The 24,142-nt window shown below is 43.1% G+C and overlaps 1 protein-coding gene across 8 annotated transcripts in view; it reads left to right on the forward strand.

The window, feature by feature from the left end:
• Positions 1-24,142, forward strand: part of LOC138825454 (ATP-binding cassette sub-family A member 17-like) — a 64,968-nt gene that overhangs the window by 2,161 nt on the left and 38,665 nt on the right. For 3 of the 8 annotated variants that reach the window (XR_011371403.1, XM_070020038.1, XM_070020042.1), the window contains exons 1-11: positions 165-948; positions 2,094-2,355; positions 5,191-5,318; positions 7,050-7,212; positions 10,234-10,493; positions 13,126-13,242; positions 16,353-16,470; positions 18,940-19,113; positions 21,820-21,992; positions 23,125-23,268; positions 23,969-24,098. Coding sequence is in view for 7 of the 8 variants with exons in the window: in XM_070020038.1 (XP_069876139.1) it covers positions 895-948; positions 2,094-2,355; positions 5,191-5,318; positions 7,050-7,212; positions 10,234-10,493; positions 13,126-13,242; positions 16,353-16,470; positions 18,940-19,113; positions 21,820-21,992; positions 23,125-23,268; positions 23,969-24,098 (1,723 nt within the window). In the remaining variant the exon portion in view is untranslated. Of the gene's footprint in view, positions 1-164; positions 949-2,093; positions 2,356-5,190; positions 5,319-7,049; positions 7,213-10,233; positions 10,494-13,125; positions 13,243-16,352; positions 16,471-18,939; positions 19,114-21,819; positions 21,993-23,124; positions 23,269-23,968; positions 24,099-24,142 lie in introns of those variants that run through there. The other 5 variants (XM_070020039.1, XM_070020040.1, XM_070020041.1 and 2 more) reach the window with 4 other exon arrangements.

Raw genomic sequence — 24,142 nt, forward strand, 5'->3', positions numbered from 1 at the left:
TAACGCCCTGGGTTCGATTCCTCAGCACCACATAAGCAGAAAAAAAGAAGCCGGAAGTGGCGCTGTGGCTCAAGTGGTAGAGTGCTAGCCTTGAGCTGAAGAGCTGAGGGACAGCGCCCAGGCCAAGAGTTCAGGCCCCACGACCGGACCCAAAAAAAAAAAAAGATGAGAAAAAGAGAATGAATAATATGTGAATAATCTTTTATAATGCAAAGAAAGGAAAAGACAAGAATTGAGGTGGGAGAGACAGTAGAACAACTTGCTTTAGGAGGAACAAAAATAACCCAGTTCGGCCAAGTCACGTTTGAGGTAAAGTCTGTGGAATTAGGTATTAGGAATTAAAATTCAGAGCAAATTCTAGGCTGGAGACGTAAATATAGACATAAGTATGTAGATGCATCCTCCCCAAGACTGGGTGAGATCACTTAAGGAGTGATGTAGAAAAAGAGTCAATAGAACAGAACATTTTATTGTTTAGAGGCTGGGAAGGGGGAGAAAATCACCCCAAAAGATTGACAAGGGATACTGGAAAGTTAGGACAAAGTAGTCTGGCATGATATTCTAAAAACTTACAAGAAGAAAGTCATTCAAGGTTGAAAAAGCTAAGAACTTTTTTTTTTTTTTTTGGGTCCGGTCGTGGGCCTGAACTCTGGGCCTGGGTGCTGTCCCTCAGCTCTTCAACTCAAGGCTAGCGCTCTATCACTTGAGCCACAATGCCACTTCCGGCTTTTTTTTCTGCTTATATGATGCTGAGGAATCGAACCCAGGGCCTCATGCATGCAAGGCAAGCACTCTACCACTGAGCCACCTTCCCAGCCCCAAAGCTCAGAACTTTTATGTGTAATATTTCCTCCTTTGCTTCCTGACTAGGGGTGAGCTTCTTCAGCTGGAAAAATGACAGTGTCCAGGAAGTTAAAGCTTCTTCTCTGGAAAAATTTTATATTAAAGGTGCGTATAGCATAATACATATGAAAATAGCATAATGAAACCTGTTTAAAAAAACAAACAGTTAAGCTGGGTACCAGTGGCTCACGCCTTGTAATCCCAGCTACTCAGGAGACTGAGATGGAGGATCCTGTACAAAGCCAGCCTGGGCAGGAAAGTTATCTCCAGTTAACCAACAGAAAACTGGAAGTGGCATTGTGGCTCAAGAGGTAGAGCCCTTGCCTTGAGCTGAAGAGCTTAGGGACAGCACCCAGGCTCAGAATTCAAGCCCCATGACAAAAAAAAAAAATCCCTTTACAAATAATGTTCTTAATTTTCTGTTCATTTGTTGTGAAGCTTGAACTCTGGGCCTGTGTGCTGTCCCTGGGCTCTTCAGCTCAAGGCAGGTGCTTTACCACTTGAGCCACAGCACCAGTTCCTGCTTTGTGGTGGTTTATTGAAGATAAGAGTCTCATGGGGGAGCTGGAAAGGTGGCTCAGTGGTAGAGCACTTGCCTTGCATGCATGAGGCCCTGGGTTCCATTCCTCAGCACCACATAAGCAAAAACAAAAAAGCCGGAAGTGGCGCTGTGGCTCAAGTGGTAGAATGCTAGCCTTGAGCTGAAGAGCTGAGGGACAGCGCCCAGGTCCAGAGTTCAGGCCCCACGACCAGACCCCCCCCCCAAAAAAAAAGTCTCATGGACTTTCCTGACCTGGCTGGCTTTGAACCATGATCCTCAGATCTCAGCCTCCTCAGTAGCTAGGATTATAGCCATGAGCTACCACTGCCTGTAAAGGGATGTTTTTCTGAAAATCATATTTCCATAGTACTTCTGTTGAGGCTTATTATTAAAGATGACATTATTGTCCCTGATTTTTAGTCATACTGTCATAGAAAAGGTGAGGTGGAAATGTTGCTAGCTAGTTCTTTTTTGTTGTTCAAATTTAGTATCTGATGTTTTCACTCATTGGCTGGCACTCTACCACTTGAGCCATGTCTCCAACCCCTTCTAGATAGTTCTATCCTTTTTTAATGTGTTGTCCAGGGAAGCTGGAAGAAATCAAAGGAATAAAGTAATAAAAGAATTCTTAATGGAAGAACATTTGCCACATAACGGTTAACTGGTGTTCTATTTTAGGCTAACATGTAGCTTTTGTTTTTTATTTTAGAAGCGGAAGACTTTCATAACCGTCCTTGAAATCTTGATGCCATTACTCTTTTCTGCACTTGTGTTGTATCTACGTTTCAGCAGTATACCAAAAACAAAACCTCCTACTAGCTACCACCCAATTGATGTCAGTTCACTGCCAGAATTCTTCTATAACTATCCATTGAAAACTAAATTTCAACTAGTTTATATTCCTTCCAGAAGTGAAACTTTGAAAGCTCTCACTGAAATAGTGGAACAAACCTTTGATGTTGAGTTCGAAGGTTAGACATAAGATGGGGTAAGAGTGTGTGTGTGTGTGGAGGGGGTTATGATGCATAGTTGGAAGCTTTTTCCTGAGAGTTCTTTAAAAAATGATTCCAAACCTGAGGTCTTTAAACCCTATGTGCCAATGTAGTTAAGGGGAAGCTGATCAAAACATCCTTACTTGTTCAAAGACCACAGGTTTCAAGGTTAAGTTGTTAAAAGTTAAGTATTTGTTTTTAACTTTAACTCACTATCTTGACTGTTTTCTCACGTTAACCAGAAGGTCTGATTGCCAGTTCTTACAAGTCTGACTAAGCAACTGTGGAAAGCATTCAGATTCTGACAGTCCTCTCTGCTTCTACTCTTGTCCCATTGTAATCCAGTCCCCAGGTGGAGGCATAGAGGTCCTCAAAGGTCAGTAGATTTGACCCATCTCCAACTTAAGCCCATCAGTAACTTTCCAGACTCAGCCAAGCTTTTTTCCCCCAGCTTCCTCAGGCATTCCTCTTCCCTATACTCTCAACACACACTGTCTCTCTCTCTCTCTCTCTCCTCACTAGGAACCCGCCATTCCTGTGTGCCATTCCCACTGATTCTTTAGATTTCAGCAGAAACAACCCCTAGGAAGGCAACTAAATAGCTTTTAAGTTTCTTGCCTTTTCTTTTTGTCCTTTATTGAACCTGCTTCATATTTTCTTAGCATTTCCATGAATGTTTAATCCCATTCTCCCTTGTTCTCTGCATATTATCTGCCTTTCCCATTAGAACACCTCTACAAGGCAGAGGACCCTGTCTGTTTTGGTTAGCACCATGCCTCTTACAGTGTCTGGCACATAGTAAGTGGCCCAGTAAGTGTTTCTTAAATAAATTAATATGGTTCGGTAGATAAAATATTTCCCAAGTGTTGAATCTACAAAAGAAATTTATTCAGTTACTTTGTTACTGTTAGGTTTTTTAAAAAGAGGTAGCCGAGTAAGAACTGCACCATACACGTGGTATTCAGGTAAGGGGTAGGTTTATTCAGCAGACCTGCTGGGACCAGGCAAGGTTGGCACTCCACGTTACTGGGAAAGGCCTGGGAAAGAGAGAGAGCTGGGAAAGAGAGAGAGAAGAGCTAGAAAAGAGCTGAGAGAGAGCTAGAAAAGAGAGAAAAGAGCAGAGAGAGCAGAGAGAGAGCCTCTGGGCCTGAACTAGGCCTTATCTAGGGTATGGGCGGAGAAAGGTGTGGCCACATCAAATTCAGATGTGACCTCAGTGGATGCAGATGTGACCTTTTCCAGGTGTCCCAGTTGCCTAGGTAATGCAGGTAGTGGGTGGAGACTTTGCTGCTAGGAGGGTGGAGTCTGCTAGACATCTAGGGACCTTACAGTTAAATATACTAGTATAAACATATTCCTATAACACAGGTCTCAAATGAAAAGAAAGATTGCTTTTCTTCCAGCTCTTGTGCTGCTCAGTATGAATAAGTAACCCTTAAAGGTCCTCCCTTGTAAAATGTGTGAGAACCACCATTGTGAACATATTGTTAAGAAAACTTTCCAAGCTGGGCGCTGGTGGTTCACACCTGTAATCCTAGCTACTCAGGAGGCTGAGATCTGAGGATTGCGGTTCAAAGCCAACCCTGGCAGGAAAAACCATGAAACTCTTTTTTTTTTTTTTTTTTTTTTTTTTTGGGTCCGGTCGTGGGGCCTGAACTATGGGCCTGGGCGCTGTCCCTCAGCTCTTCAGCTCAAGGCTAGCGCTCTACCGCTTGAGCCACAGCGCCACTTCCGGCTTTTTTCTTTTTGCTTATGTGGTGCTGAGGAATGGAACCCAGGGCCTCATGCATGCAAGGCAAGCACTCTACCACTGAGCCACCTTCCCAGCCCACCATGAAACTCTTATCTCCAATAAACAACTAGAAAACCGGAAGTGGCGCTGTGGCTCAAGCAGTAGAGTGCTCACCTTGAGCAGAAGAGCCCAGGCCCAGAGTTCAAGCCCCAAGACTGACAAACAACAACAACTTTCCTAGCACAAATGCTTTCTGAATAATGTTAATCACAGATAGCCAAATTAGAACTAGATTATAGACAGTGGAATAGTTCAGTTTGTCTTTTAGACCCTGAAAGTATTCACAGATAACATGTCATTTAGCAGATTGAGGTGTGTGTGTGTGTGTGTGTATGAAACTTCTAGAAATGAAAAAGAAAACATGTAAAACTCAGATTATAAACAAGCCTGGAAGGCATAAAGTAGGATTTAAACTTCCTACAATAGCAAAGATCCCTCTACAACAAGAAGTCATAAGATTTGATGTAGGTCTCAAGTTATAATGATCAGGGCTTAAATTCCTTCCTTCTTCAGCATTACTTCCTTGATGTCTTACAACAATGCCAGCAGTTCCTAGGATCACTACATATGTTGCTAAAGTTCTGAAGTGAATAACAATAGTTATTTTCTTTTTCTCCTTTTTTGTATGTTTGCAGAATGAATGAGCAAGTGAATGGAAAAGTAAGCTGGCATATCAAATTGTACGTACAGCCGGGCACCAAGTGGCCCATGCCTATGATCCTAGCTACTCAGGAGGTTGAGATCTGAGGATTGTGGTTTAAAGTCAACCCTGGCAGGAAGTCTATAAGACTCTTATTCCCAGTAAACAAAAAGCCAGAAGTGGAGCTGTGGCTTAAGTGGTAGAGCACCACCCTTAAGCATAAAAGCTCAGGAACAGCACCCAGGCCTAGAATTCAAGCCCCAGGACTGACAATACATACACACACACACACACACAATTGCAGGTAAAGAGGAAGGGAGTGGGCTGGCAGCATTTGCCTTCAAACCCATTTACTCACTGATTGGATTTTTCCTCTTTGTAGTTCTAGGATTTTCTTCAGAGCCCTTGTTTGAAAGTTATATAATTAAGGATCCCAAAGCTTTCTACGCATTGGTGGGAATTGTTTTTGGCCATAATTTCAGTGACAGCAATGAACCTTTGCCACTTTCGGTAAGAAAATCATTCTGTAACAATCTTACTTGCACCCTGACCTTGAGTATGGGTTGATCAAGCTGATCTGCCTCTTTCCTTTCCTCTGTGGTAACTTTGCCATCTTATTGTACAACCTAATCTTTAGAGTACCAGTTTTCAGACTTTTTTGTTTTTTAGATGGATACTATTATTAACTTGCATTAGTTATACAGGAGGGTTTTTATTGTTATATTTCCACACATGTTTATAATACATTCCAACCAATCTTACCCTCTCTGTTGCTCTCCATTCCCCTTTTTCCCCTTCCCATAATGATTTCAACAAGTTCATTGTTCTGTTTTCATAAAGTTGCAAACAATCTATTTCTTTTTGTTTTGTTTTGTTGGTCATGGGGCCAGAGTGCTGTGCTTTGGGCTTTTTTGCTCAAGGCTAGTGCTCTACCACTTTGAGCCACAGCTCCACTTCCAGTTTTCTGGTGGTTGCTTAGAGATGAGTTTTTGTTTTTTTTTTTTTTAAAGATTTTTGTTGTTGTTGTTGGTCATGGGGCCTGAACTCTGGGCCTGGGTGCTGTCCCTCAGCTCTTCAGCTCAAGGCAAGCGCTCTACCACTTGAGCCACAGTGCCACTTTCGGCTTTTTCTGCTTATGTGGTGCTGAGGATTCGAACCCAGGGCCTCATGCATGCAAAGCAAGTGCTCTACCACTGAGCCACCTTCCCAGCCCCGAGATAAGAGTTTTGCAGACTTTCCTGCCCAGGCTAGCTTCAAACCATGATCCTCAGATCTAAGTCTCCTGAGTAGCTAAGATTACAGTCATAAGCCATCAGCACCCTGCCAAAAAATCTCTTTCAACTATATTCGTCCTCTTTCATTTCAGCTTTGAGATTATTAAAAGATATTTGTTCTGAGCAGACCTCTAACCTGGGTATAGGATGATATGTATTTACCTGCTGGATTATAGAAGCCAACTCCAACACCAGGCCATGTAATCTGTCTCTGTAACTCCTCAGCTGTCTAACCTTGGGAAAGTTACTAGAGTTTCTGGGCCTCAGAGTCATTACTAGTGTAATGGGGTTAAAATTGGTGCCTAATTTACAGAGTGGTTATGAGAATTAAATAACTTTATGCCTGTAAAGTGCTAAGAACAAATGGAACCTGAAATAGGAATATTCCATAAGGATTAGTTATTTGTTATTATTAATTGCACAGACATCAGATATGGTGGGTTTGTTGTATGTTTAAGGAAAAGGCAGTGTGTTAAACATGGGAATATTTGGTTTGTCTTTTGTGCTGTAGAGTGAAGCAATTGTTAAAACTAGCATAGAGTTAATACTATTTTATAATCAATTATTCTAAGCGTATGACAGACATCATCTCACATATTCCTATAGGCAACCTATGAGACAGGGACTATTAATATTGTAATTTCACTGATGAAGAAACTGAAGCAAAAAGATTAAGTAACTTGCTGAGGGTAACATAGCTTTTCAGTAGGAAATTAGGGTTTAGATCCAAGTAGCCTGGCTCCAGAGCACTCTATACTATATTACATCTACTCTGATTGATCTTAGGGATAAGTTGCAGAGAACTTAAGGAAAGATCACTGTGACAATGTGGTCCCAAGAGGGACACCTGACAGCGTGGGCTTTTCCTCCAGTCTTAGTTACTGTCAAACACGTTTTTACTCTGTCCTGAGTCATTGCTGGATCTCTGGATCTCATGGCTGAATTTATTTTCTCTTTATTCTTCAAGGTTGAATACAGCTTGCGCTTTAGTTACATTCAGAGGAACCTTTTATCTTTGAAGCATGTGTATTTTCAAGCTGACTTAGAAGGCTGGTGCACATCCTTTCTTTATCCTCCTAACCCAAGCCAAGAACCCCGGGAAATTGTATATGCTGATGGAGGAACTCCTGGTAAGGAATTCCCAAAGCCTGTGCCATTACCATGACCACATTATTTTTGTCCTGTTGCACATATATAATGACATTTTTATTTTTATTGTTACCTCAACACTTGCTAAACTGGGCATTTCTAAAGTAGTTGAAGGAGTTCATTTAGAAATTATGGCATTTAATATAAGGCTTACATTGTTAAATGTAGAATTGTTCAAAAGAAGGATGGAAGCATTTCACAGAAACAAGGTGTGCGAGTCTTCCTTGTGTTTCTGTATAAACTCTTCTGTTTCAAAACAGACATATTGCTGGACACTGGTGGCTCATACCTTGTAATCCTAGCTACTCAGGAGACTAAGATTTGAGGATCATGGTTCAAAATAAGCCCAGGCAGAAAAGTCCCCGTGAGACATTTATTTCCAACTCAAAAACCAAAAGTATTGCTGTGGCTCAAGTAGTAGAGAGCTAGCCTTGAACACAAAGAGGCTCAAGGACAGTGCTTAGGCCCTAAGTTTAAGCCCTAAGACCGACAAAAAAAAAAAAAAAAAACGAAACAAAACATATTATTGTTCTCTACATATGGCCATTTAAGTGGCTTTTTTTTGTTGTTGTTGTTAGTTGTGGGGCTTGAACTCTGGGCCTGGGTGCTGTCTCTCAGCTCTTCAGCTCAAAACAAGCACTCTACCTGAGCCACAGTGCCACTTTCGGTTTTTTCCTGGTGGTTAAATGGAGGTTAAGAGTCTCATGGACTTTCCTGCCTGTGCTGGCTTTCAACCACGATCCTCAGATCTGAGCCTGCTGAGTAGCTATGATTACAGGCATTAGCCACTGGTGCCTGGCTTTAAATGGCTTTCTTTAAGTGGTTAAAGCTCCTATAAAACAGTTATTCCTTTATCTTTTCTCTTTTCATGTTAATAATGTATTACTGGGATGGTGTAACTCAATGGGAGAATATTTACCTAGCAATGCACAAAACCCTGGGTTTGACTCTTACTGATGCCATGATAGCTTCCAAGGGTTGTACCAGTCAAGCATCCCTGATGGTGCCAGCATGTCTTGCTCTCTGCTGTACCAGCCTTCCCTCCAGTGATAGGCTTAGAAGCCCAGGAGCCAATCTGTCACAAAAGACTCACACTTTCTAATTCACTACATTTTTTTCCTCCTTTTAATGTTTTATATTTTATTATCATTTTATAGTTTTACAAAGGGGTTTCAATTTAACATGTTAATTTATGAGTTTAATACTCCAATTCACTTTTTTTCTTTTTTTCTGGCCGTGGGCTTGAACTCAGGGCCTGGGTGCTGGCCCTCAGCTCTTTAGCTCAAGGCCAGCGCTCTACTGCTTGAGCCACAGCGCCACTTCTGGTTTTCTAGTGGTTTATTGGATATAAGAGTCTTTGGGGCTGGGAAGGTGGCTCAGTGGTAGAGCGCTTGCCTTGCATGCTCAAGGCCCTGGGTTCGATTCCTCAGCACCACATAAGCAAAAAATAAAAAGCCAGAAGTGGCGCTGTGGCTCAAGTGGTAGAGCGCTAGCCTTGAGCTGAAGAGCTGAGGGACAGCGCCCAGGCCCATAGTTCAGGCCCCACAACCGGACCCCCCAAAAAAGAAACATTTACATTTACAAGAGTCTTTGGGACTTTCCTGCCCAGGCGGGCTTTGAATTGTGATCCTCAGATCTCAGCCTCCCAAGTAGCTAGGATTACAGGCGTGAGCCACTGGCACCCAGCTCCAATTCACTTTTGATTTTTTTTTTTGTCTCCCTCTGTGAGAGTATTAGAGTTGACTATCCTCTAAGAAACTAATTGCTCAGAGAAAAATAAGTTGATAATCTGTTTCTCACTGAAGAATGATCACACAGTTAGTGTGAAGCTTTGGGCCTGCATGTCTACCAAGTAGGAAACCAAATCCAAGTATTTACAGTTTCATGTAATAGGTAGCACAATTCAGAGACTATAGTCCTGGACTGTGTATCAGTAACAACTAAAAAAACACACACACAGGGAGGCCATGTCTGTTAGCAAAATGGACAAGAATGGAAAAGAAATAGGCTGGACTGGATTGCCAACAGGGAATCACTGTTTATTGCCAGCAAGGGGCACAGACCTTCCCCCAAGTTTAGAGGTTGTACAAGGGACTGGATTTGGGGTCTAGGTTAATATGGGTCTTAACAAGGAAACAAAGGAGTACAAATCAGGTTGTAATTGCTGGAGGGCTAGGGCTGGGTATGTTCAGTTAGGTCCAGAATGGAACGTCCCTCCAGGGATGACAGAGACTTTCAGCCAGGCCTAGGTGGGAATAACCTGCCGGTGGACAGGCATGTGGTCAAGCCTGTTCCTGTTCACCTGGTGTCTTGCTTGATCTAGGGGAATAAGGTGGAGTCAATCCTGAATATTCCATCTGTAGATGCATAAAAAGATTGGGTCAAAAGAGGAAAGGCAAGTCCTTCAATGTCTTTTATGTGTTTTGAGTTTAATCATCCTGTAATCCTGTACATGTCAGATGATCAAAATTTTAGTTCCTCAAGTTGGAAGGTTCTTTTTTTTTTTTTTTTTTTTGGTCGGTCATGGGGCTTGAACTCTGGGCCTGGGCGCTGTCTCTCAGCTCTTCAGCTCAAGGCTAGTGGCTCTACACTTGAGCCACAGCACCATTCTGGTTTTCTGAGTGGTTTATTGGAGATAAGAGTCTCAGACATTCCTGCCTAGGCTGGCTTTGAACCGTGATCTTCAGATCTTAGCCTCCTGAGTAGCTAGGGTGACAGGCATGAGACACTGGCACCTAGCTTGAAGGTTCTTGTATAGGACATCTCTCATTTTTCTGCTCAGGTCTCCAGAACTCCACTTTGGAAATGCCATTGCCTCAATTCCAGGGATCCCCGGTGACCACTTCACTTCTCTCTGAGCTGCTGTAGTATGTGGGTTCTAGGGATGTTTCCTGCTGCTGTTTTACTGAATGGCTAGCCATGATCCATCTGAATCCTTTCAGTCGTTTCCTTGTCTTCAGTCTTTCTTAATTTCTTAGGTTTGATATTCTGTTTCCTTGTAGGCTACCATAAAGAAGGCTTCTTGGCCATTCAGCATGCTGTGGATAAAGCCATCATGTGGCACCATGCTCACAATGCGACGGTCAACTTATTTGAGAGTCTCAGTGTACTATTGCAGAGGTTCCCATATGGACCTCATGTCCAGGACAAGTTCTTCATGGTGCTTCAGAATGAGTTCCCTCTGCTCCTCATGCTTAGCTTCATTTGCATCGAGCTCATTATCATTAATTCCATTACACTGGAAAAGGAAAGAAAACTTAAGGTAATAGTATCTAGACACCTCTTCTGAGACAGGGATATGAGGTGGTTACTAATGAAAAACAGCATAAAAATGTGGCCCAAACAAGTAAGATATTGCTTAGGTGCAGAGCAACCTTTCAAGTGAGTTGGAACTCTGAAGTCGTTTCTTACTGTTTGCAGAATGCCACCCATTATTATTACCTGAATCTTTGCACGTCTGGCTTAGTAGGTCCTGCTTGGCTAGCCTACTGCCTGTCACCAGAAAGGTGCTCAGCCAGTGCTTGTGCAGGGTCTAGGGAAAGATTTTCCTCAAGTGAGTCTCCTTTCATGGTCAGGTCAGGTAGGAAGACAACCTACAGTTTGATGATGCTCAGTTAGTTGCTCCTGAAATAATCAGTGTTACTCACTTTTGGCACTCTTCTGCTAACCTACTTTCTCCTATTACTTCTTACTTTCTACCCTTTAAAATAAAATCTTCAGTCTTTTTTTTGTTGTTGTTTTTTGTTTGCTTCTCACACAGGGTCTTTTTGTGTTTCCCAGGTTGGCCTAGAACTTGAAATGTTGCTCAGACTGGCCTTAAACTTGGCATCCTCCTACCTTATCTTCCAAGTGCTGGGATTACAGCCACTCACCACCATGCCTAGCTAAAATATTCTCTTGTACTTTCTTTTCTTTGATTATTAGTTCTCATAACTATGTTTCTTTTGGTAGTATAGAAGTTTGAACTCAGGCTCTTGTTCTACCTCTTAAGCCATAGCATCTAGCCCTGCTTTTGGCTGGTTATTTTGGAGGTAGAGTCTTGCAAACTTTTTTTTTTTTGGTTGGTTGTGGGGCCTGACCTCTGGGCCTGGGCTCTGTCCCTCAGCTCTTCAGCTCAAGGCTAGCGCTCTACCACTTGAGCACAGCGCCACTTCCAGCTTTTTTCTTTTTGCTTATGTGGTGCTGAGGATTGAACCCAGGGCCTCTGGCATGCAAGGCAAGCGCTCTACCACTGAGCCACCTTCCCAGCCCCACCTTGCAAACTTTTATGCCAGGGCTTTGAACCATAATCCTCTGGTGACCAGTACTCCTTTTAGTTCTGATGTAGACAAAGTTTGACCTTCCCTGTATGTTCACTACTTCAGCAACAAACTGGTAAAGAGAGCCAGGGCACCAACTTTTTGTATTTTGGTCATTGGATTGGTCATGTTTCTTCTCCTCTCTTTATTTTATTTTTTTATTTTTTTGCCGGTCGTGGACCTGAACTCTCAGCCTAGGCGCTGTCTCTCAGCTCTTCAGCTCAAGGCAAGCGCTCTACCACTTGAGCCACAGCGCCACTTCTGGCTTTTTCTGTTTATGTGGTGCTGAGGAATTGAACCCAGGGCCTCATGCATGCAAGGCAAGCACTCTACCACTGAGCCACCTTCCCAGCCCTCTTCTCCTCTCTTTAAATGAGCAAAGGTTGGGGGCGGGAGAGATGGGAAGGGATGAGAAGGGGAAACAAAGGAGGAAGCAACAATGCTTGATAAGAAATGTACTCATTACCTTGCTCTGTAATTGTAACCCCTCTGTACGGCATTTTCACAATAAAAAATGAGCAAAGGTTAAAGAACACTTTTTAAAAACTTCAACTGCCAACTGGGTGCTAGTGGCTCACACCCTTAATCCTACTACTCAGGAGACTATCTGAAAATTGCCATTCACGGATAGTCTAGGCAAAAAAGCCTATGAGACTCTTTATCTTCAATTTAACCTGCAAAAAGCTGGAAGTAGAGCTATGACTCAGTCTTGAACAGGAAAACCTAAAACTAAACGGCACATCTGAACCTTGAGTTAAAACCCCCAGGACTATACTGGCACCAAAAAATAAAAAAATAAGTACTTCCCTGCCAATAGAATTTGTTTTATTTGTTTATTTATTTGTGTCGGTCCTGAGGCTTGAACTCAGAGCCTAGGCTCTGTCCCTGAGCCTCTCTGTGCTCAAGGCTTAGCACTCTACCACTTGAGCCACAGTGTCCTTCTGGCCTTTTCTGTTTATGTGGTACTGAGGAATTGAACCCAGGGCTTCATGCATGCTAGGCAAGCACTCTACCACAAAGCCACATTCCCAGCTTGCCAGTAGAATTTAAAAGTAGGACATATAAGGAATTTAGACTTTATCTTCAACACAGTATGACCCATTGATTTATAGGAGGCATCAGTAAATGAAATTAGCAGTATACTTGCCATTTCAAAAAGAGAATAATTTTATTTTATTTATTTATTTTTTTTTACCTTTTAAAGTAACAATAGTTCACCTTTATTTTTTTTCTCGTGTTTTTTTTTTAATTTTATTTTATTTTATTTGAGAACATACTGTACAGAGGGGCTACAATTACATGGGCAGGATAATGCATACATTTCTTACCAAGCATTGCAGCCTCCGAGAATAATTTTAATACAATGCCTACTGTACCATAACCAAACCAGATAACTACAACTCACTGGTTTTTACTCCTTTTTTTCCCAGCCCATTCAGTCTCTTGTCAGTTCCCACTAACTGCCTCTCCTCAACATAAGCCTACCCAACACTTCATCCCATGCTGATGGGTTTTTAGTAACAGACTGACAAGCTGGACCAGATAGGCTAAACTCTAGACTGTAATATATGATTCTTTTGCTTTTTTTTTTTTTAGGACTATATGTGTATGATGGGATTGGACAGCTGGCTACACTGGGTTGCTTGGTTCATCATGTTCTTTATTTCTGTTTTCATTGCTGTTTCTGTTATGACCGTTCTCTTCTGCACAGAGGTACATATCTCTTGTTCTTTGGGATGTGCTTACCTATGAAAGGTGAGAAAGAAATCTGGTATGTTGTGGGTGATACAATTTTTTTTTTTTTTTTTTGCTGGTCATGGGACTTCAACTCAGGGCCTGGGTGCTGTCCCTGAGTTGCTTTGGCTCAAGGCTAGCACTCTACCACTAGAGCCATAGCCCCACTTGCGGCTTTTTCTGTTTATGTGGTACTGAGGAATAGAACCCAGGGCTTCATGCATGCTAGGCAAGCACTCTACCACTGAGCCAAATTCCTAGCCCGTTGATACAATTTTTTTTTCTTTACAATTTTTTGTTTTTGTTGGTTGTGGGGCCTGAACTCTGGGCCTGGGCACTGTCTCTCAGCTCTTCAACTCAAGGCTAGAGCTCTACCACTTGAGCCACAGCACCACTTCCAGCTTTTTTCTGCTTATGTGGTGCCAAGGAATGAAACCCAGGGCCTCATGCATGCAAGGCAAGCACTCTACCACTGAGCCACCTTCCCAGCCCTTACAATTTTTTAATGTCTACTCAATCTTGTTTATTGGTTTTCTGTTAGATAAGACACAATTCCTGCTTTTTTGAAAGTAGTTATACAAAGGAGTTTCACTTCAAGTCAAATTATGATTACAATGCTTCTTGATCAGTGTCACTCACCCCTTTCTATTTGTTTTCCCCATCCTTTCTAGTCCTATCCATACCCTCAAGTTAGGCAGTTCCATTTTTACCTATGTATTGAATATAATGACTGTTTGTCATTATATTCTTCTCTCTATTTATCAACCTCATTTCTCTCTCTCTTCTTTTTTTTTTTTTTGGTCGGTCATGGGGCTTGAACTCGGCTTGGGCATTGTCCCTGGGCTCTTCAGCTCAAGGCAAGCATTCTACCTCTTGAGCCACAGCACCACTTCCAGTTTTCAAGTGGTTTATTGGAGATGAGAGTCTCATGGACTTTCCTGTCCGGGCTGGCTTTGAACCATGATCCTCAGATCTCAGCCTCCTGAGTGACTAGGATTACAGGTGTGAGCCACCTGCGCTGGCAACCTCCTTTCTCTTATCCTCCTAATCCTTGCCCTCCCCCCCAAAAAAAAAAAACCATGTTTCAATTTTCTTGTATTTTTTTTTAATTAATCCTAGGGCTTGACCTCAGGGTGTGGGTGCTGTCTCTGAGCTCTTCATCTCAAGGCTAGCACTCTACCACTTAAGCCACAGCCCTACGTCTAGCTTTTTTTTTTTTTTGTCGGTCGTGGGGCTTGAACTCTGGGCCTGGGCGCTGTCCCTCAGCTCTTCAGCTCAAGGCGAGCGCTCTACCACTTGAGCTACAGCGCCACTTCCAGTTTTCTGGTGGTTTATTGGAGATAGGAGTCTCACGGTCTCTCCTGCCCGGGCTGGCTTTGAACCCGAGATCCTCAGATCTCAGCCTCCTGAGTAGCTAGGATTACAGGCGTGAGCCACCAGCGCCCAGCTTTACATCTAGCTTTTTGGTGGTTAATTGAAGACAAGAGTCTCACAGACCTTTCTGCCTGGTCTACTTTTGAACCATTATCCTCAGATCTCAGCCTCCTGAGATTTACAGGCATGTAAATCTAGAATTACAGGCATGAGCCACCAACAAATGACTTTTCATTTGTTAAAATACAGTTATTAGCTAGGTACTGTTGGCTCACATCTGTAATCCTATCTGGGAGAGTGAGATCTGAGGATTGCATTTTGAAGCCAGCTGAGGCAGAAAAGTTCCTGTGAGATGCTTACTTCCTATTAACCACTTAGAAACAGGAAGTGGAGCTGTGGCTCAAGGTGGTAGAGTGCTAGCCTTGAGCAAAAAGAGCTTAGGGTTAGCGCTCAGGCTCAGTTCAAACCCCACAATGACAAAAAAAAAAAAAAAAAAAAGATACAGTTACCGATGACAGTTTGGAAAGCCTCATGTTGATACTTGCTTGTGTTTGCTGAAAGATATAAGAGGTGGCTCAAGTTGTAGAGTGCTTACTTAGTATGCTGAGACCTTAAGTTCAAACCCTAATATTGCAAGGGAATAAAGGAAGATATGAGATACTATAGCTGGGCGCCGGTGGCTCACGCCTGTAATCCTAGCTACCCAGGAGGGTGAGATCTAAGAATTGCAGTTCAAAACCAGCCTGGGCAGGAAATTCTGTGAGACTCTTATCTCCAATAAAAACCACTAGAAAACTGAAAGTGGCACTGTGGCTCAAGTGGTAGAGCTCTTGCCTTGAGTTGAAGAGCTGAGGGACAGCGCCCAGGCCCAGAGTTCAAGCCCCACGACTGACCAAAAAAAAAACAAAAAAAAAATTTATATGTCAGTGATAATGACAGTTGTTAAAAGAAGGAAAACATTCACATTGTGTAAAACATTAGATTCAGCTGGGTGCTGGTAGCTCCTGCTTGTAATCCTAGCTACTCAGGAGGCTGAGATGAGGATCACGGTTCAAAGTCATCCTGGGCAGGAAAGTCCATGAGAATCTTTTTTTTTTTTTTTTTTAACTTTTTTTTTTTTTTTTTTTTTGGGTCCGGTCGTGGGGCCTGAACTCTGGGCCTGAGCACTGTCCCTCAGCTCTTCAGCTCAAGGCTAGTGCTCTACCACTTGAGCCACAGTGCCACTTCCGGCTTTTTTCTTTTTGCTTATGTGGTGCTGAGGAATCGAACCCAGGGCCTCAGGCTTGCAAGGCAAGCATTCTACCACTGAGCCACCTTCCCAGCCCCTCCATGAGAATCTTATCTCCATTAGACCTCTAGAAAACCAGAAGTGGCACTGTAGCTCACGTGGTAGTGTGCTCGCCTTGAGCTGAAAAGCCGAGGGACAGCACCCAAGCCCAGAGTTCGAGCCCCAGGACCAACAAAATAAAAAACAAAAAAAAAATTAGATTCACACTCATGCTTTTTACAAAAAAAGACTCATGCACTAACAGTAATTTGTAAATGACAGTAGATTCTGAATTACATGTCTGCCTTAAAATATGCCTACACATACTTTTTAGCTTAAGATAATCTTGAATATTAAAAAATATTTTTCTACAATGTTGATTGATGCTTTATGCTTTTTCCACATTCTCTCCATGTAAAGACTATGTATATCTGTGATCGTTTTGTAGATGAACAACGTGGCTGTATTCAAGAACAGCGACCCTAGTTTGATATTTATTTTTCTAACATGTTTTGCCATTGCCACAATTTTCTTCGCATTCATGATAAGCACGTTCTTTGAAAAAGGTAAGTACTAATGTAAGTTTCTCTCAGTGGGTGCTTATGACTTCTTTTTCTGGAAGCATTGCCATTCCCATTGCCTATACCATTAAGTAGTATTCTTCCAGAACAAAGTTTTCAGTTTTATGGTTACATCCCCATTATAGGCTTGTTTGAACATTTCATTTAACTGTACTATAATTTCAAGTGGAAGTAAATGATAAGTTTCAATTCAGTGAAAATGGAAAGATAAGATATCCAAAGCAGAGTGGTGCCTGTGGCTCAAGTGGTAGAACATACAGATAACTTTCTAGATTGTGTGTGTGTGTGTGTGTGTGTGTGTGTGTGTGTGTGTGTGTGTGTGTGTGTGTGTGTGTGTGTGTGTGTGTGTGTGTGTGTGTGTGTGTGTGTGTGTATGGTAAAGATACTGTACAGAGGGGTTGTAGTTACATGAGTAAGGTAATGAGTACATATCCTATCCAGCATTTTTACCCCCTCCTTTGTTTTTCCCCTTCCATCTCTTCCCTTCCCACCTCCCCAACTCCTCCCTGTGCCCCCCAAGTTGTAAAGTTCATTTTCAACATAGTGTCTTGTATATCTCATTGTTAATAGGAACTTCCTAGATCTTGATTATGAAGTTGGGGCACAAGAAAAGGATGGCTTCTAAGACACCGTAATAAGAAAGGATTTCTAGTGGGGTTGGGAATGTGGCTTAGTGGTATAATGCTTGCCTAGCATGTATGAACCCCTGGGTTTGATTCCTCAGTACCACATACACAGAAAAAGCCATAAGTGATACTATGGTAGAATGCTAGCCTTGAGCAAAAGAAGCTCAGGGACAGTGCCCAGGCCCTGAGTTTAAGCCTCAGGACTGGCAAAAAAAAAAAAAAAAAAAAAAAAAGGAGTTCTGGTGCCTCAGGTTCCTGTTCAAACACTTCTTCCCATAACACTCTGGGTGTCCACTCTTCTCAACCAGCGACAAAAGCCTGTGGTATACACACAAACCACACAATGAGTACAAGCCCAGGGAAGGGGACATGAGAGGACTCCACTGTAGGTCAGTGACGGCCCTCTGAGAGGACTCCATGGCACTCCTCTTTGTGTCCCCTCTCCTGACTCGCAAACTTCTCTTCTTCACATTCAGCCCTTAGAATTTCTTTTCTTTCCTTTACTTTCTCTTCTCTCTCTCTCTTTTTGTTTTTTATTTGGTCAGTCATGTGGCCTGAACTCTGGGCCTTGGAGCTGTCCCTCAGCTCTTCAGCTCAAGGCTAGCGCTCTACCACTGAGCCACAGCGCCACTTCCAACCTTTTCTGCTTATGTGGTGCTAAGGAATCGAACCTAGGGCCTCGTGCGTGTAAGGCAAGCACTCTGCCACTGAGCCACCTTCCCAGCCCCAGTCCTTAGATTTTCAACTCTTTTTTTTTTTTTTTTTTGCCGGTCATGGGGCCTGAACTCTGGGTCTCGGCACTGTCCCTCAGCTCTTCAGCTCAAGGCTAGCGCTCTACCACTGGAGCCACAGCGCCACTTCCGGCTTTTTTCTTTTTGCTTATGTGGTGCTGAGGAATCGAACCCAGGGCCTTATGCTTGCAAGGCATGCACTCTACTGCTGAGCTACCTTACCAGCCCCAGATTTTCAACTCTTATTCTCTTAACTTTCTGAAGTCAAATATATGCATTTCACTTGTGTTCAGCTGCAGAACTTTGGCTGGATAGATCTCCTGTCCTAATCCGGAGCCATTGTGCATACAGATGGTAAACCTTTAATCCATTACTATGATTTACTAGTTCCATGACACTGAGGAGACTTAGTTAATATGACTATGTTTCTATTTCCTTCTCTGAAAAACAGGGAGGTTGTGCAGACTGAATAAAATGATACATTGAAAGCTCTTGCTATAGTGCCAAGCTGGGCTTAAAGATGCAATGCAAGTCAACACTCATTTTTTTTTTTTTTTTTTTTTTTTTTTTGTCGGTCATGGGTCTTGAACTCCGGGCCTGGGCGCTGTCCCTCAGCTCTTCAGCTCAAGGCGAGTGCTCTACCACTTGAGCTACAGCACCACTTCCGGTTTTCTGGTGATTTATTGGAGATAGGAGTCTCACGGTCTTTCCTGCCCGGGCTGGCTTTGAACCGCGATTCTCAGATCTCAGCCTCCTGAGTAGCTAGGATTACAGGCGTGAGCCACCAGCGCCCGGCTAACACTCATTTTTGAAAAGAGTTTTTGTTGTAGGAGACACTAGTACAGTTTTAGAGAGCAAGTTTTACACAAATATGAATATCTGTAAGGGTCCTTTCATTTATTAAGTGCTGCAAATATTCCTCATCTTTTAATAGTAATAAGTTCCAGTATAAAAGGTTTCTTAAAGAATGCTTCCTTTCTGAAATGCTGAGACAAGTGCGGAGACACTTTCTTCACCAGAACTGAGAAAAGGAGTATGTGTCACAGCACTTCGTACATTGCTAATGAAACTCTTTGTTTTTCCTTCTGAACTTACAGCCCACGTTGGAACTGCTATAGGAGGAATCATCTTCTTCTTTACCTACCTCCCCTACCTGTACCTCACTTTTAGCTACCATCAGAGGAGCTATGGCCAGAAGATCAGCTTTTGTCTCTTCTCAAATGTTGCCATGGCAATGGGAATCCGATTCATCTCTATTTTTGAGGCAGAAGGTGAGATTTGTCTTTCTCAAACTGTCTTCAGGTGACCTGGATGCTTTGCTCCAGGTAAGGGTGACCTACTTTTCAATAAACTTAACACACTGATACATTTCATTTACAGTGTACTTACAGCTATAATAGGTTCTGTGTGGGATGCTAAAGTAATACACAATATGGTTCATATAATAAAATTTATAATTGGGGAGAAAAATGAGCATATTAAAGAATTAGTAAATTAGAGCCACGTATGGTGGTATGTGCTTGTAGAAGGCCGGAGCAGGAAGAACTCTAATGCTAGAGTTGAAGTCTAGCTTGGGAAAAACAGTGAGACTCTCACAAAAAATTACTAGGAAAATAAATGCGTATGTTATTAGATAGGCATAAATTATGTAGACGGTATGTTTGCAATATTAAATGACTCATGTTAAATTCCAGGTCTCTAGTTGGTGCCACTGTGTGTGGAAGTTCTAGAAACTAGCAGATTGACCTAGAAGTAGGTAACGGGAACAGATGAAGATACCTTGTTCTTCCCCCTGCCTCCCGTTCCTGTCGGTCTTTGCTTCCTGTCCACCAGGAGGTGAAGAAGTTCCTACTATATATAATATGTCTGTCATAATCTGCCCAAGGCATGGGGCCAACCACCCTCACAGTGAACTCTCTAAAATCATGAGCAAAAATAAACTTTTATGCCAGGCGCTGGTGACTCAAACCTGTAATCCAAGCTGCTCAGGAGGCTGAGATCTGAGGATCACAGTTTGAAGTCATCCCCAGGCAGGAAAGCCCATTAGACTCTATCTCCAATTAAGCACCAAAACCAAAAGCCAGAAATTGAGCTGTGGCTCAAGTAACAGAGCACTGGCTTTGAGCAAAAAACTCAGGGACAGGGCTGTGGCTCTTGAGGTCAGCACAAAATATAAATAAATAAATCTTTCCTCTAAATTGTTATGTCAGATAGGTCTCTCCTCGCAAATGAGAACAACAGATTTATGACTAGAAGCTGAGATAGTATTTTAGAACTTCCAAATAATGTAGTACTTTGTATCTATTCTTTATTCTCATTGCCTTGAATATATCCTTTCTACAGATTTGTATGGAACTGTATTAGTTATCTTTGTGTTATTATAATGAAATATTTGAGGTAGTTAATTTATAAAATTTTTTTTGGGTCCAGTCGTGGGGCCTGAACTCTGGGCCTGGGCACTGTCCCTCAGCTCTTCAGCTCAAGGCTAGCACTCTACCACTTGAGCCACAGCACCACTTCCGGCTTTTTTCTTTTTGCTTATGTGGTGCTGAGGAATCGAACCCAGGGCCTCATGCATGCAAAGCAAGCGCTCTACCACTGAGCCACCTTCACAGACCTGAGGTAGTTAGTTTATAAAGAGAAAATGTTTATTTTGGCACACAGATTTGGAAGTCCCCTTGCCTTGTTTCTGGGAGGTGGGTACATTACGGGAGGTACATGGGTGGAGTAACTGCTTATAGTGTGAACCAGTGAGTAAGAAGGAAGGGATTGAGTCCCATAGTTTCCCCCGTTTCCCCTCCATTTTTTTTGTGGGTCCTGGGTCTTGAACTCAGGGCCTGGATGGTGTTCCTGAGCCTCTTTTTGCTCAAGGCTAGTACTCTACCACTTGAGCCACAGTACCACTTCGGGCTTTTTCTGAATAGTTTATTGATGATAACAGTCTCACAGACTTTCCTGCCCGGGCTGACTTCTAACCGTGATCTTCAGATCTCAGCCTCCTAAGGAGCTAGGATTACAGGTGTGAGCCACCCAGCACCCAGCTTCCCCTCCATTTTTTTGTGCAAGTGCTATCATTTGAATTTAGGGCCTCACACTGTCCATGGCTGGCTTGCTCATTGCTATCACTGTAGCCATACTTCCAGTTGGGTATTTTGCTGGTTAATTCAAGATGGAGTCTTAACATTCTGCCTAGGCTAGCTTTTTTTTTTTTTTTTTGCCGGTCATGGGGCCTGAACTCTGGGTCTGGGCGCTGTCCCTCAGCTCTTCAGCTCAAGGCTAGCACTCTACCACTGGAGCCATAGCACCACTTCCAGCTTTTTCTGTTTATGTGGTGCTGAGGAATCGAACCCAGGGCCTCATGCTTGCAAGGCATGCACTCTACCGCTGAGCTACCTTACCAGCCCCCCTAGGCTAGCTTTGAACTGCAGTCCTCAGGTCTCAGGTAGCCAGATGTTGGGGATACTAAAAACCAAGAGTTCTTGGCCCCAGAGACTGCGGAACTGGAGACAGTGATGAGTGGGCAGATTGACAGTGGAGGACAGGATCTCCTCTGAGCTATCCATATACACAGGGCTGGGCATGTCACCCCAACAAGGAATAGGGGTACACGGTCCTTGGGAAGAAGTCACTGCCATGAAGCTGATCTTTAAGGTAAGAATTAGCCAGAACAGATTGGGAGGAGTGGGAAGGTATTCCAGTAGCATATGTACAAGTGTGGAGATGTATATTTAAGATTGTGTCTCATTTCTTACTTTTTTTTGGTGTTGGTAAAAGTACTACCACTTTACAGCAAGCTTTATCTCATGGGAGCAACTTTTTTTTAAATCTCTTCCCTCTTCCTGTACCTTGGGTTGGTCTTACAGTGTTGCAGATGCAAATAGTATAGTTTTGTTCCTGGCCTAACCCTTTACTATTTGACTGGAAGGTTCTGGTGACTTCTTTGCCTTTGATACAGTCCTGTCCTTCCTCTGTGACAGGCACAGGTATACAGTGGCGGAACATGGGCAGTATCACGGGAGAGTTCAGCTTCACTCAAGTGCTGCTGATGCTACTCTTGGACTCATTCTTGTACTGTCTGATAGCCTGGTACATGGAGAACATTTTCCCAGGGAACTTTCAGACCCCCAAGTCCTGGTACTTCTTTGCTTTGGTGAGTTCTAATGCTGCTGTTTTATAAATGGATGTTGCTTCTCATGTTCCTATGTCTCTCAGTGATATCCTGATTAAAAATCTTAAACCCCAGGAAATTTATCCTGTGTTTATCACAAACCTGTCAGCTAATAGAATATGATTGTCAGCTAATGGAGCTAATGGAGCATGATTACCAGGCCTAGTTTCTCTGGTACTTGCTCTATAGCTGATGCAATGAGCTTGAGTGGGGTCCAGTCTCATACAGAATTCCACTTGTAGTGATACAGCCCTCTCCCATTCTTCTCCGTTCAGTCGCACTATAGGAGACACCCTGAAGTATTCTAAGACCTCTGTTCCCTATAGGACACCTATAGGGATATAACTTTTCTTTTTTTTTTTGGGGGGGGGGTCCGGTCGTGGGGCCTGAACTCTGGGCCTGGGCGCTGTCCCTCAGCTCTTCAGCTCAAGGCTAGCGCTCTACCACTTGAGCCACAGCGCCACTTCCAGCTTTTTTCTTTTTGCTTATGTGGTGCTGAGGAATCGAACCCAGGGCCTCAGGCATGCAAGGCAAGCGCTCTACCACTGAGCCACCTTCCCAGCCCGGGGTATAACTTTTCTTGATAACTCCCACAGTTTTCAGAATCAGTTCTCTTCTTGAATGACTTTTTCTTATGAAGTTGAGCTTCTCATTCTTGATTTAGTCCTTCATCAGTGCCTTTGGTAGCCTACCCTGGGCTGATAATCCCAGTGAAATCACAGGCACTTGATGGGGCCCTCTACAGACTCTGCTTCATATCCCTTCTTAGATTGTGGAGGAATGGATAGACCATTAGCTCCAGAATTTCTCCAGGCCCCAGCCACCAGCTTCAGGGATCCTGACTGCTGGGACAGTGGCTTTGGGAGTATATCAGGAACCTGGAGATGAGGCAGCTCTCCCAGTTCCTTCCTAAGGAGCATGGGTTGGACTGAAATTCAGTTGACTGGTGTTGAGTTTGTAGCTAAGTAGATTCACTTCTCTAGGCCCCATTCAGTATTTGCTGGAACATGTAAACTGCCTTTGGGGTGGGGATATGGATGCCAATTTACCAAAACACTTATTTTCCAGAAGAGTCCACATAAATGATTGATGCTTAGGTTGACTTCCTCTGCAGCCCTCCTACTGGCTTGGGAACCATATTCCAGTGACAAGGCCACTGCTGCACATGGAAGATTCTGAGAAAACAAGGGGAAGTCAGTTCATGCAGGAAGAGCCAACTGATCTGATAAGAGGGATTGAAATCCATCATCTGTACAAGGTATCAGCTCACACACCTCCTTCCAAGAACTTAAGAACAGCCAATATAAGCATATATTTTTATTCTTGTAAAATATATTCTTATCACAAGATATCCTTTGTGACTGAGAACTTCAGTCACTTCTGTAATGCTACCCTCAGAGTTAGAGATGTAGCCCTCAATGCCCTATTTCTGGCCATGGAGTTAAATGTCTGCATGGAAAGTTTCATGTGTCTCTCAGAAGGAGTGTCTTATCTCCAGTACCAAACACCTTTGGACTTTCACTGGAATTCAGTCATTTGGTACATTACATGATGATGATGATGATGATTGTGATTATTATTATTATTATTATGTGGGTGTACCAAGAGGTTACAATTCCATCAGCCAGGTTATAAGTACAAGGCTTCTTGGTCAATATCACCCCTTCCATCATTTTCCCCCAATCTCCCCCTTCCCATCCCTACCCTCAGGTTATCTAGTTCAGTTTCTTCATAATGTGGTATGTAATTTTACCTACAGTAGCAAATTGAAAACCAGATTGTGCTGTTGTCTTGCTGGTGTAAAAACAGAGGCAATTGTTGTTACACAGGTCATGGCAGAGCCTTGCTCCACATAGAGCACTATGGTGATGAAGGACTCTGGCAACAAGGTGTGAGCTAAGTGCTCTGCTTCCTGGGTGTGGGTGTTACACTGCCATTCATGCCTTGACCTTCCACAGGTGTTTCACAGAGGAAGGAATAAATACATAGCAGTCAGAGATCTGAACATGAATCTATACAGGGGGCAGATCACTGTGCTACTGGGACACAACGGAGCTGGAAAATCCACTACCTGCTCCATGCTCACAGGTACCTGTATGTGGTCAGCCCTCCTGAGGAAGCACTGAAGAAAG

This window comes from Dipodomys merriami, unplaced genomic scaffold (assembly GCF_024711535.1).
Source record: "Dipodomys merriami isolate MVZ:Mamm:240054 unplaced genomic scaffold, mDipMer1.0.p SCAF_137, whole genome shotgun sequence".
NCBI lineage: Eukaryota > Metazoa > Chordata > Mammalia > Rodentia > Heteromyidae > Dipodomys > Dipodomys merriami.